We start from the raw sequence: 12,386 nt of genomic DNA on the forward strand, positions 1-12,386 counted from the left end.
CCCTGTGGGGCAGACCAAAAGAGTAATATTTCCCCATATTTTCCAGATCCCAGATCAGTGGTATTTCAAGGGGAAAATAATCTGCCTTAAAAAGTTTCATAACTCAAGATCTCAAGCTGATCTCAAGCCATGTTAATGATAATGCCAGAAGAAGGCTTGAGAACCTACATTCAAGGGCTCCCTTCTCAAGTCATCAGACACCACATGTAAATTCTTCTTCTAGGTTCAATAACATTCACCTTCCACAGAAGGAGAGGAGGGAATCAATTCTTGGAATGTACTAAGTGATGGATACTGCATATTAGAAAGTAGGAAGTTTTCTTGAGAGCTTAGGAGGCTATAAAGTGATTAAAGCACTCTGGGTTGCATTGACTTTTCAGGTGCTTGCTCCAAGCCTCACTCCTCAACCCCCTCCCATCAACAGCTTTCACTGCAGTGGCACTGAGAGTGGATGCTTCCAAAGTGCTAGGATGCTTTAGGAAATTAAGAATAATTTAAACTGCACTGGGGAGGAGCAGAGGATTTACTCCTCCCATGCTAACACCTGCTAGTGAAATTAGACATTCAATGGTGCTGTAATGTTATTAGCCCAAAGTGTGATGTCTTTCAGTGCCCCATCTGTGCATAAAAAAGCTTCAGGCCTCACTTTAATTTTAAAAGTGTAAAAGTGTGTGGATACCATTAACAGAGGGTCCATAAGGAATATTCTGTCATTGGAGCTTCCTGCAGTGATAAGGATCTGTTAGGAAACATCTGCATTGCAGCAACCATTTTCAGTCAGGATGCTGAACTTTGCCTGGCAGGAGCAGCAGATCCCACATTGCCATCACACCATTTTTTATATTTGTCTCTCACCTTTACTTTTTCATCCTGATAAATAATTTGTGGAGCTTTTAGACAATATTGATGTAATGATTCTACCATTTGGGCTCATTAAATTGCCAATTTGAGAGTTGTTCTAGTGAAATTAGTGAAACTGTGTCTAGAGCAAAACACAAATTATGGCTAAATAAGGGTTTCAGTGGAATTCTTTACATTTACAAATAAAACAGAATCCTGCAATTTTAAACCAGGTTTGTCAAATGGTTTATGAGGCAATGCAGAATCTGTGTGACATGACTACTTTTGGATTGGTTTTTAACAGTATGTCACAATATTTGAGAGATTTTGGTTTTCATTGCTTTGTGAAGAATAATTTGCAAATACTGTAATGAGGAATGCTCTCACCCAAGCCCAAGGGATGTGATTCTGACCATACAGTAATTCAATAAACTTGCAAGCTGTCACACTAATTTGAAGACTAAAATAACTTGCTACATGACCATAAAATGTAGGTTTTCTTTCCTTGTTCCTTTGTCTCTGTTTTTTTTTTTTTTCCCTATATTTTTGGGGAGCATGGGTTGGTGGATGGGTGGGCTTTTAGGGGTGATATAAGTCCTTGCTTCCAGGCACCTCTGTAAATGGACGATTGAATATTTTCTGTGATGTTCATGTTTGCATTTTCTCTGCATATGCTGGGATGATACCAGCATCACCTGCAGTAAAATATTCATCCAAAATAATCATTAAAGAAAAATTGGATAGAAAAGTCAGTTGATACCATCATATGATACCACAGGCTCAACTACATGGGAAGGAAGACATTTATATTGCTAAATTTGACATATCTTGTGAAACTGTCTTTTAGAACTCTAGCTGAGAACAAGCCGGTTTGTTGTACTTGAAATTTAAAGTGGCTTTGAAAGGTGAGGTTTAAATAATCACTTCTTTGAAATATTGACCACAGTGATTTTTATCAAGCTTTGACATACTTCCCCCCCCTCCCCCATCCCCATCTGATTTTTGGTATGGGAAAAGTGGACACTTAAAAACACCACCATAAAAGCTTTTTTTTTTCCTCCTCTTTTTTTGTGTCAGGTCAGTATCCCATCTTTTTGAGGGACTCTTCAGCTTATTTTTGTATTGAACAGAAAAGCACATCTTGGAAAACCAATGTTACACATGCATACTAACAGTTATTCTCCTTATGCCATGTTTATCTCTTTTCTTTTTCTCACATTAAGCGTTAATAAATGATTTAGATTTAACACAGTAAAAGTATTGAACTGGTGAGTGGAAAACATTAAAAAAACTGCTTACTCCCTGTGGAATGTACAGTCCTAGAAAGCTTGGCCAGCATTAGCAGGCTTCCTTTTTTGTCCCAAGCAATCCCTTTTCCAGTCGGAACAGGCAGTTCTGTTACAGTCCTGTAATCTTGATAATGTAGCACTAACAATAACAATGAGACACTGGAGGAATTTAGGGAGCTTTAGTGTAGAAAAAAATGTTACCAACCAGAGGAAAAAAAAATCTCCACTTAATCTGGGAAAATTGATACAAAACATTGGAGAAGGACAAGTAGACCTGGAGTTGGTGGTCAGCATGATTGGCTGCCTCTGGAGCTGCAATCTGCAGGAGATTTTCTGACTGTGTTTGTGGCAGAACTGCTTGGAATAAAGTGGTTTAGAGAATGTCCTTTTGACTGCGATAGGTCAGGGATTTTTGTGTGTTGTCAGTCCCAAGCTTGCTTTGCAGCATCACATTACAGTGGCTTCTCAAGCAGTCTGGACTTCCTGTGGGTTTGAGTAAACAAGAGGTTTCGTAACACTCCTTATTTTTGCATTAGCTGTGCTGTTAATGGTCATAAAAATTGGTAGTTCTGGTCAGATCCTGGGTGGCAGTGCTGTAAACCATGGTAGATATTTCAGTTTATAAACTAAGAAGCATCTCAGAAATGACCCAGACCAGAATTCAGCAGATCCAAAATCCTTCATAAACGACTCGTGTAGCATTGGGTGGAATAAATACTTTTCCACTTCTTTCTCAAGGGACTCTTCTGGCATTTTAGGAATCTTATCATGACATGAAAATACATTCCTCCCTTGTTTTGCCAAGTATTTCTCAAGGGATTACAATGACAGAGGAAATGGCCACTAAGAGCTGTGCTGTACACCAGAGAAACATGGCATATAGTCAGTGGAGGGGCATGATATCAGGGATTCCTGCTTTTGCATCCCTTGATGATATCCTGGCCGATATCCATATCATCATGTTCTCCCTTCAGTGACAGCATGATGTTCCTGTTAAGACAGCACAATGAAGGCAAAATAAATCATGGTACTGGGCTGTCCCTTTGCCAATGTGCAGCTCTGTCACAGAAGTGAGACTTAACTGAATATACAGGGCTGAAATTAAATTTACAACTTTTGGGATTACCCAATTGCTAAAAAACCAGGTAGGAATTCATAAAGATTCTTTATATTACCTGAGGTTTTAAAAGTGTCCTAAGACAGTTTTACTTAAAGTGCCCTGAGGCCAATAGAGAACCATTTGTGATATTTTTGTGTCATAAGCAGATTTGGAAATTATAATAAAAAAATCCATCATTGCATAGATTTCACTATTAGAAAATATTTCCATAATAGAGCTGCACTTTAAAAGTGAGAAACTTTGTTCTTTCCTTGGGATAGCTGTTGTGTGGACAAAATGCCAGTCACAGCTATGGTGTTTGCAAGTATTACACAGTGCACTGCTGGGATCTCCACATACATGGATGGATGGGAGACCCACACCAAACCTGTGATATTTGTGAACTTGGTATCAAGCTCTGTTCATCAGACAGGTCAGCACCTGAAGCACACACCTACTGCCTATAAGATATTTCCGTTTATAGTCCTGGGTTCTGATAAACTTGGCTGTGGATGTGGAATAGCAGCAGTAGAGAGAGGTAGGGTTTGATTTCAGGATCATAACTACACTGATTACATTTTATAGAATGGAAAGCAACGTGGAGTTCTGCCTTTACACAGCATAGTAGTTCAAGCAGTTAATTGTTATTTGGGCTCTATTGAAGCTTAATTGACTTTTCTTCTCACAGATATCCACATTTCTAGAAAGCAGAAATGACCATGACTGCCAACAAGAACACCAGTGTCAACAGCAGAGCTGGAGGGAGTAAAGCGCCTCAGGACACTCTGGATAGGTAAGTGGAGAACTGCAGAATTTGTAGATTTTGAGTAAAGTTTTTCTGTGTTTTGAAAAAAATCTCTGTTCAAGGGTAAGTGACCTCTATTCTGACACAGAGAGAGCTTTGCTGGGCTGAGAGAAGTTTTTTGTAGAGAGAGGAAGAGCCAATTCATAAGGAAAGGTTGTTTCTGGTGTATTTCTGTGAAGCTATTGCTGCTTGCAGGCTGGTTATAGTGGAAGAAATTGCAAGGAAGGAAGGTGCTGTGTGGGGCTCAGGAGTTTTGGGCTAAATTCCTCAGCCACATGACTGCATGTCAGCTTTTCTCCACTGCCAGTCTCCAGTTCATGCTTTGTGTTGATTTCTGTCACATTTCCTCTGTTGTATCTGAATTCACAGACCATGGTCAGACTGTCTCCTGTTGCACGTCAGGCAGCAAGCGGGAAAGGGCTGAATGTAAAGTACAGGGCTCATCCCTGTTGCTTTGCTTATTTCTCCTTTCTGCAGCATTAAAATAATTTGCAAAGTAGATTGCCTTTATCATTCACAGTTAGAGGAAAATGAAACATTTTAAAATGTGCAGTCAAATAAAGATACAGATAACCAGCATCTTTTCTGGTGTTTTTTATTAGGCATATTATGCTGTGGTAGAGCTCAGCAGAGGTGAGCTCGATATCCTTGTACACTTCCAGTTTGTGTGTTTGCCATCTCTTAGTACAAAACAGTAAAACCATAAAATAATGAGGGGCCAGGGTGACAAGAGGAATTTCTAGGGAATTAATATGTACATGTTAAAAACAATTCCCTTATGATCTCTGTAATTCTCAAGTTGTGTATCATCCTTCCACCAGTGCAGACAGATTGGTGCTGGGAACTTGGGCCTAGACTTCAGCAAACTTTGGATAAGTCTTTGGTTTCGAAATCATTTCCGTTTTGAATAGCTTAGAAAGTACTGTGTGAAACTAAGTTATTGGATGGTAACTATCAAATAAACTGTCTTTCCTTATCATCATCTGTTTTGATTAGACTTTGTGAGGAAAAGATTGTGTAAGTACAAGTAAGTGCCTGAAGTTAGGTAAAATCTATGAGTGGCACTTGCACAACATGTGAGATGAATAGATTGTCATGCACCATTTCTCCATCCCTTATTTTGCTTTACGTAATCTTCATCTGTCTCTGAGAAACACTGTAAGAGGATGTTATTTGAGTCGGCCATGAGGATTCTTCATTTGAGTCAGACTGTAAATCAGTTTTGTTATGTCCTGGCATAATAAAAGTTTAAGGCTTGCAAGATTTATTGCAAACATGTTCAAAGATTCACTTAAACCAGTCACTGTCAATGTTTAGTGTGGGATTTGACTGGACATTTGGAAACCTGCAAATGTACTTTCTCTATAATTTGTGGTAGCAGAGTTTATTAGTGTTGATATTGGCATAACACAGGTGTATGAGTCTCCTGGTTGCCAAGACATATTTTTAGGGTTATTTTCTTGTCAGTCCTAGTTTTTGGTGTGATTTATTGTTTCAAGACTCTTCACTTGGACTTGATGATCTTACAGGTCTTTTCCAACCTCAATGCTTCTATGATTCTAAGACACGAGATGTGATTCAGTGATATAGTGTCACTAGCTGAGTCAGTGTTTTGTTATTCCTTATGGGTCAGAAGCAAAGGTCAGTAAAGTCTGGAGAAGTCTTTTGAATTATTTTGGCAGTGGTTCTGATCCCTGTAGATAATAGATTTAAATTTCAATAATAAAAATCTTCAGTGGAAAGAAGGTACCTCCATGTAAACATGTATACAACTGCATGCTTTGCAGGCATTAAGATTCTTTCAGTAACTAAAATTCCCTTGGTCCTCATCAGAAAGTGAATTAACTGTCATGAATCACCAGAGTAATTTTTCCACCAGAGTTGTGTGAATTCCCTTTCAGGATATGAAGGAAAGACAGAGAGCAGAGTGAGGACTTTATTTTGGAGGATAACTGTGAGTTTCACCTGAGAATGTGGTTGTGGGATTCATGTGTTACTGCTGTGAGCAGGAGGGGAAAAACCCTCTTAGATCTGAAGAAAGGGAAGTGTTTTAAATAAATAAATCCAAACTAATGCATTTTTTGTAAGTTACCTGAAGTTCATTCACCCCTTGTTACAAACTGAAATTTTTGTGTGTCTTAGAAGAGAAAACTTGACTGTGCTCTGAATGGGAAAATTGTAGAATGATGACAAGCATGGTTGAAGGTATGAAACATTTTCACTGTGAGACAAGAGTAGATTGGTTGTGACTCTTCGTCCTGGAAAGGAAAGGATTGAAGGGGAAGAGGAGTAATAGAAGTATCTGAAATGATAAATGGAAGAGAAATGATAAATAGGGAAAATATTCTCTTTCCTTTTAAGAATTGATACAAATCCAATGAAACTAGAAGACAAAAGATCAAGAATAGGTTGAAAAAAAGGCCCTTTTCTGCAGCATGTGTCTAAACTATGAAACTTACTTTTATAGGATGTTGCAATCAGACAAATTCATGGAAGAAAAATCTTCCAATGCCTTTTAGTCACAGAAACAAAATCTGTGAGTCAACAGACTCTTAAGCTGGTTAAATTGCACTGCAAACTCTTATTCTCTTCTCCAGGCACCTGCTAACTCTCTGTGACTGAACATTGGTCCAGGAATGCTGTTTTGGTTCAAGCTGGTGGGAACATTCTGATGTTGTTTGGAACAAGAGTCAATTACAGGAAGCAAATTGGAGAAATTGCAGAAGGATTGTTATGATTACAAAAGGAGACTCTGACTTCCAGTGAACTTCAAGGGTACAACTTTAATCCTTCCTTGTGAGTCACTGAGGTGAACACCAAGGAACAGAAGGATAGGAAAGCACCTTAGGTGTAGCTGAAAGTGACTTCTTAGCAATTCTGGCAGGAAGCAGCTCTGTGAAATCTTCTTAACCCTGCAGCAGGGGACAAAGAAGCCCATAGTATGCTTGCAGCTAGTGCATGACCATGACCCTTTTGCATCAAATGAGTCCTTGGGTTGATTGCTCCACAGTTAAGAGGATCAGTGTAACTCTGAGAAAACCTTAAGAAAAGTCACAGGAAGGCATAGTGTTTGTAGCTCCTCTCCTTACAAAGTGGCTTGCTTTCTCGTAGCAAATGATTTAACATTTATCTGGCGTATTTGTGTTTTACCAAAAACTCTATTTGTTATTAGGTATTTTTCCAAAACTTGTGTTTTCTCCAGTGCAAACAAAGGTAAATGGTAGCAATGGCACTACCATCTTTGACTTAAAAATCACCTCTACACTGTAGAGGTGTATGGGCCTGTACTAAAACAGGCCTATAGTTATGCCTATGAAGTCATGTTCTAATTAGCAAAGTACAGCTTTCACACTCATAGGCTGTATAGTGTAAAAGAGACCAGGAGAAAAAAAAAAGATCCTGAACAAAATAATTACATATTAATATATCATATCTTAAAATTGCAGCTCAGTTTGAGATGCTAGATGTGAAAAGGACCAGTCCAGGGCTGAAAAATAGAGTTGTGCAGCTATGTAACTTCGGTAAATCATTCCTGATGTCTTTGCCTCTGGCTAATACGCCATCCATTAACTCTGCATCTCAAAGCACTTTGTACACTTGAGCCTTCTCACCTGCTGCAGTGACTGAAGTACAGGAAGGGTTTGTTTTTAGAGGAGCCTATTGATTTACACTTTTTAATCTCAGTTTATTTCATGAGGCATAAATAACTTCCGATTTTGGGGATACAGACTTCTTCCAGTGCATTTGTAAGTGTCAGGATTTCTCTTTGCCTGTGATACTTTCTGTGGTGCAAGCTGTGCTGTATGTATGAATTGCACCTTGGAGAAGAGGAGAGAGCCTTTGAAAGCTCAAAAACATTTGTATATCATTTACAATGAACAAAAATTAGGTTTGCTGCAAGTAAGCATTTTGCTAGTATGGTGACTTTGGTAGAATATATAGCGGGATTGCCATGATGAGTGAAAACAAACACAGTTTAAGTTTAATGTCTCTGGGCTCAGTTTGGGAAGACAGAGAAAGCAGAAACCAGTCCTGATTCCAGCTGTGGAAAAGGACTATGTCTGAGAAAAAACTATTCTCAGGGGCTATGTGCCTGAGGAAAACTATACCACCGGAATCACAGGAGTTTTGTCACGGACTGGATTTTGTGATTTGGGCTCTTGTCTTTCCACCAAGTCTCTACAGGAAAGGTGGTGTCCTCACCACAGGATGTTGGTGAAGGATGTTCTCCAGCTGAGCAATCATGATTTGATGGCACTACAAACTAGGGGTCCTCATGTCAGGAGGTGCTATAGCAAGACACCAGAAATTTGTGCAAACAAAGGATTGCATCTGCAATTGCCATGAGCACAAAGTTGCAAAGTGTCTAATCTAATAATGCTCAGAAAACTTTTCCTTTCTAAATACTTTTAGTTGAGTCTTTGACCCAAATATACTCTTATTTGGTTAGAACTGAAATCTGATATCATGAGTTGGCATCTTTCTCCTTGCTTGGGAAGAGCTGAGCTGGGTACCCACAAACCTCTACATACAGGCTTTGGTTTTTTTATCTCCCAGCAGTGTGTGAGGACATTACTGCTGTCACTGACAGTTTGCCACCCCCACTAGCCTAATATGTGCTGAGATATGTTTGCACTGGCATTGTGGCTCAGAACTACTTCTTCAGAATTTAAGTTAATAGGGCAGAGTTTTAAGTGGTGGAGCTACCTTACCTCCAGTGAAGGCAATAGAGGTGCACCACATGAACACATCTGGACTAATATAACTCTAGAGATACCTGAGGAGCATTTCAGGTTAATTTTTTATAATTCTTTAAATATCAAATAAAATAATGACTTACATTTTTAAACAAAGTGAGCCCATAGGTTGGTTACTAGAAGTATTGTTTTGGGTTGATTTCTTGTCTCCATCATGCATTCAGATCCATGTTCAGCTGCTTCACATAAACATCAAGGTCTTGTTTTATTCCTGCATTTCTCTGAAGGCAGAAATAAACTTAGAAAGGTCTTAGACACTAAGAAAACTTTTAGAAAAATCTTAGTTAAAGGAAGAATTTGTGCCTGTGTTTCAGCCTTGAAAACCTGAGATGCATGATCGCTTCCAAAATCAGTCATACTCAAGCCAAGCTCATTCATTTTTACAGCGAATGTATTTATTTATTTTAAAGTGAAATTAACTTTTGGTCCACATTATTAAATCCAACTGAAATACTTTATTTCCTTTGAAAGGATTATGTGGTTGTGGGCTGGGCAAAGGACTAGAAATATTTTGCCTTAGGAATTGACACCTCCAGAATTCTTAAACAAAAGAATGTGCAGATATATCCAGCACTGGGGTTAAGCAGTGCTCTGCTGTTAGTGCTGGAGTGGGGCTGGCAGCTTTTCGCTCTGCTGGCTTGTCCTGAGAATGCTCTATTCTCTTCCCTTTCCACAGTAGATTTTTTTCATATCGAAGATGAACTTATATCTTGAGGAAAACCCATCTGTTTAGGGAGAAGGGTTGTCTTCAGAGAGACAATGTCTTTGCAGGACTTGTCTCTCATTTAGAGACAGCCCTTCATGGATGCAAATGTAGTGCCTTTTGCTTGTGTTACCAGTTATGTAAAAATATTACTTTAATTCTTATTAATTCAATCCTTCTGCTACTCCTATATAAGAAAAAAGCACAAACTAAACCAATGCTCCTCAGCTCTGTGTTGAACTGTAGGCACTGCCCAAATTTATTGTCAGGTCTTTCATCCAGATGTGATCCAGTCTGCCTGCACTGACAATGGATTATCTTGTGACTAATGCAAAGGAGCTGTGTTCACATCCAGGCTGGATGACTCCAGGGGCAGATAAGGCAGGACAACACTCAACAACCCCCTCACCATTAGTTACAGAGCATTGGGAGGGAGATAACCCTGCATCTACCACAGTCAAGCCCTGGTCCTATTGTAAGAAAATTATTAACAGTAAGATAAACAAAATGTAATTCATTGCATTTACGTATTTCACGTGAATATAAATTTAAAGACTATGAGACTTATTACATGCCCTGAGTTTTCGGAATGGATAACATTGTGAAGAATGCAATAACTTGCAAATCAAAAGATGCAGCTTCAGCTCTGTGTTGTTCTAAAGCAATGGGGTTTTGATCTTACTTGAAATTCTAATGTATGCAATTTTCCCACTAATTTTTATGTATGATTGCCGTTGTCTTATTAGATTTATGATAAAATATTTTCTCATCTCTTACTTTCTTTGCTTAGTGGACAGCATTGTTCTGTGTGGACAGCACTGCTCTGAGTGGTACAAAAGCTGCTTGTGGATGGCTGCATTTTAATTACAGGTGAAAGGCCCTCTCTGCCTGGGTTTACACTTAGTACACAGGAAGAGGGAAGGCAGCAGGTCTAGAATTGGCTGTTCACAACTTTTGGGACATTTGTGCATGGTTTGGTTGGTTAGTAGTTGCTGTTTTGTGCATACTTGGGCACGCAAGTTTTTTTTCAAGGAACTCAGATGAGGGAGGGGTGAGACCAGTTTGGAAAGGAGAGTGAGTTATGTATGCCTAAAGCAGGAAGCCAAGGCTTCATTTCATTTCTGTTTTAAAATAAAAGCTTCTATTGCCCCATCAGTTGTGGGGTGGCCTGGGCTAAAACATCTCCCAGTTTTGTCAGCCAGAGCAGCCCTCAGAGACTGTGTTAGAGCAGCAAGAGGCCAGTGGTGTGAGTTGAGCTCACGTGCTCTCAACATGTCCCAGTCTCTCCCCACTGCCCAGGCTGGGATCTCTCCCCTCTGCTGAAGGAGATCTCCTGGCAGCTGAGTGTGGCTCAAGGCAATGAGGCACTCCACAGTGAACTGCTGAGATGGATTTTCCTGCCAAAAGGATTTGCCTACTGCTCAGAAGTACTAGTGAGAATATTTATAAGCTCTTTATGGATTTATGAGGGAAAAAAAAGACAACAAACCCCCTGTAGAAAATGTTTGTTACTCTAGAAGAGAACCAAGTTTTAATATTTTGACAGTGAGCTTGAGAACAGGGGGAATAGTGATTTAATAAAATTCTAAGACTAAGCAATATGCTAAGTTGTTGGAGCTGTGATGAGACACAGCTTTTTTATTTTGTTTAAACCACTGAGATTTAGAAAACAGTACAAATAAACTTTAGCCAAATAACAGTGAAAACTAAATAACTGATGTGAAATCTATTAGCAAATATTGTATTTACTTTACAAGCAGAAACAGCCTGAACCCTGCAGCTGACAAATTTTCAGCAGCTCTGTTCCCAGCAGTGCAGAGTTACAATTGGTTCAGAAAGGAATAAGAGCTGCTCTTTACCCTGTAAGGCTGGAGGTGCATTTGGGATATGAAGCTCAGGCAGCTCAGCTCTGAACTGGGCCATTGGAGGTGGGAGGACACCTACTGCCATCGGGAGCTGAAACATTTGCAGTGGGAACAAGTCAAAGTGCTGTTTCCAATGACCCTGAAGCTGGGAAGGCTTTGAATACAGGCTTTGACTGTGCTGCTGTCCTTTATCTGGGTAAGCAGCTCTGGTGCTGTGCTGATTTCCGATGGTCTGAGGCACAATGTTCTCCTCCCTCGCACTGCTCAGCACTGACCTCGGGCTGGCGGAGCAGGGCACAGGCTAAAACCTCTTGAAATCACTTTAGCAGGGCTGCATGAATATTCTGATGAGCACAGTAGTCCAGAGACATGAGAGGAATGGTGTGTAAGATGAGGTGACAGCTTCTAGTTAGATCAAGAGGTAGAACTGGAGAAATGGTCCTAGCTTTGGATACATCCTCTGGGCTTCCTCAAACACTTGATGGGGGGAGAGGGAATTTTGCTATTCCATTTATATTACTGGCTGGTTTGTTTCACTTTAATTTTAGAAGTCCATTCAGGAAGAATGCACTTGTCAGGTAAACAAATAACTTTTTCTTAGATGGAAGTTTTATTAATAAATCCCTCCTATCCACATAGGTTCCTAAGGAAACACCCCAACAAACCCAAAATTTTTGATTGAATTTTGCTTCTTAGAGCTTCAGATCAAGTTTACTTTGTTATTACTTAGAGGCTAGGGGAATGCAGTGAAGTACTTTCCATTGTAATTTAATTCCCATGACGGTTTGAATGCTTTATGCTTTTATACATAGCAAATCATACCTTATCATTAAAATCACCTTTTCTCTTATATTAAGGTTCATATTTGCCAAAACCACTGGAAACAAAAAAAAAAAAAAAAAGAAGAAATTAAAAAGAGAAACTAACAAGTCTTTAGAAAACAGACTTCTATATAAGAGGTTAGACTAAAAGAGGCATTTTTAATGCAACTATTGCAGTATGGAGACTACTTAGCCTAACACTGCAAT

General features: G+C 39.4%; 1 protein-coding gene across 10 annotated transcripts in view; it reads left to right on the plus strand.

Moving 5' to 3' along the window:
• The window catches only part of DENND2B (DENN domain containing 2B), a 152,854-nt gene that overhangs the window by 63,558 nt on the left and 76,910 nt on the right, over positions 1 to 12,386 (plus strand). For all 10 annotated transcript variants that reach the window (XM_085063170.1, XM_085063172.1, XM_085063174.1 and 7 more), the window contains one exon: positions 3,917 to 4,021. In XM_085063170.1, the coding sequence (XP_084919296.1) occupies positions 3,942 to 4,021 (80 nt within the window). In that variant the 5' untranslated portion in view covers positions 3,917 to 3,941. The remainder of the gene's footprint in view (positions 1 to 3,916; positions 4,022 to 12,386) is intronic.

Source organism: Lichenostomus cassidix, chromosome 5 (assembly GCF_008360975.1).
Source record: "Lichenostomus cassidix isolate B80296 chromosome 5, HeHo_3.0, whole genome shotgun sequence".
In the NCBI taxonomy this organism is placed as follows: Eukaryota; Metazoa; Chordata; class Aves; order Passeriformes; family Meliphagidae; genus Lichenostomus; species Lichenostomus cassidix.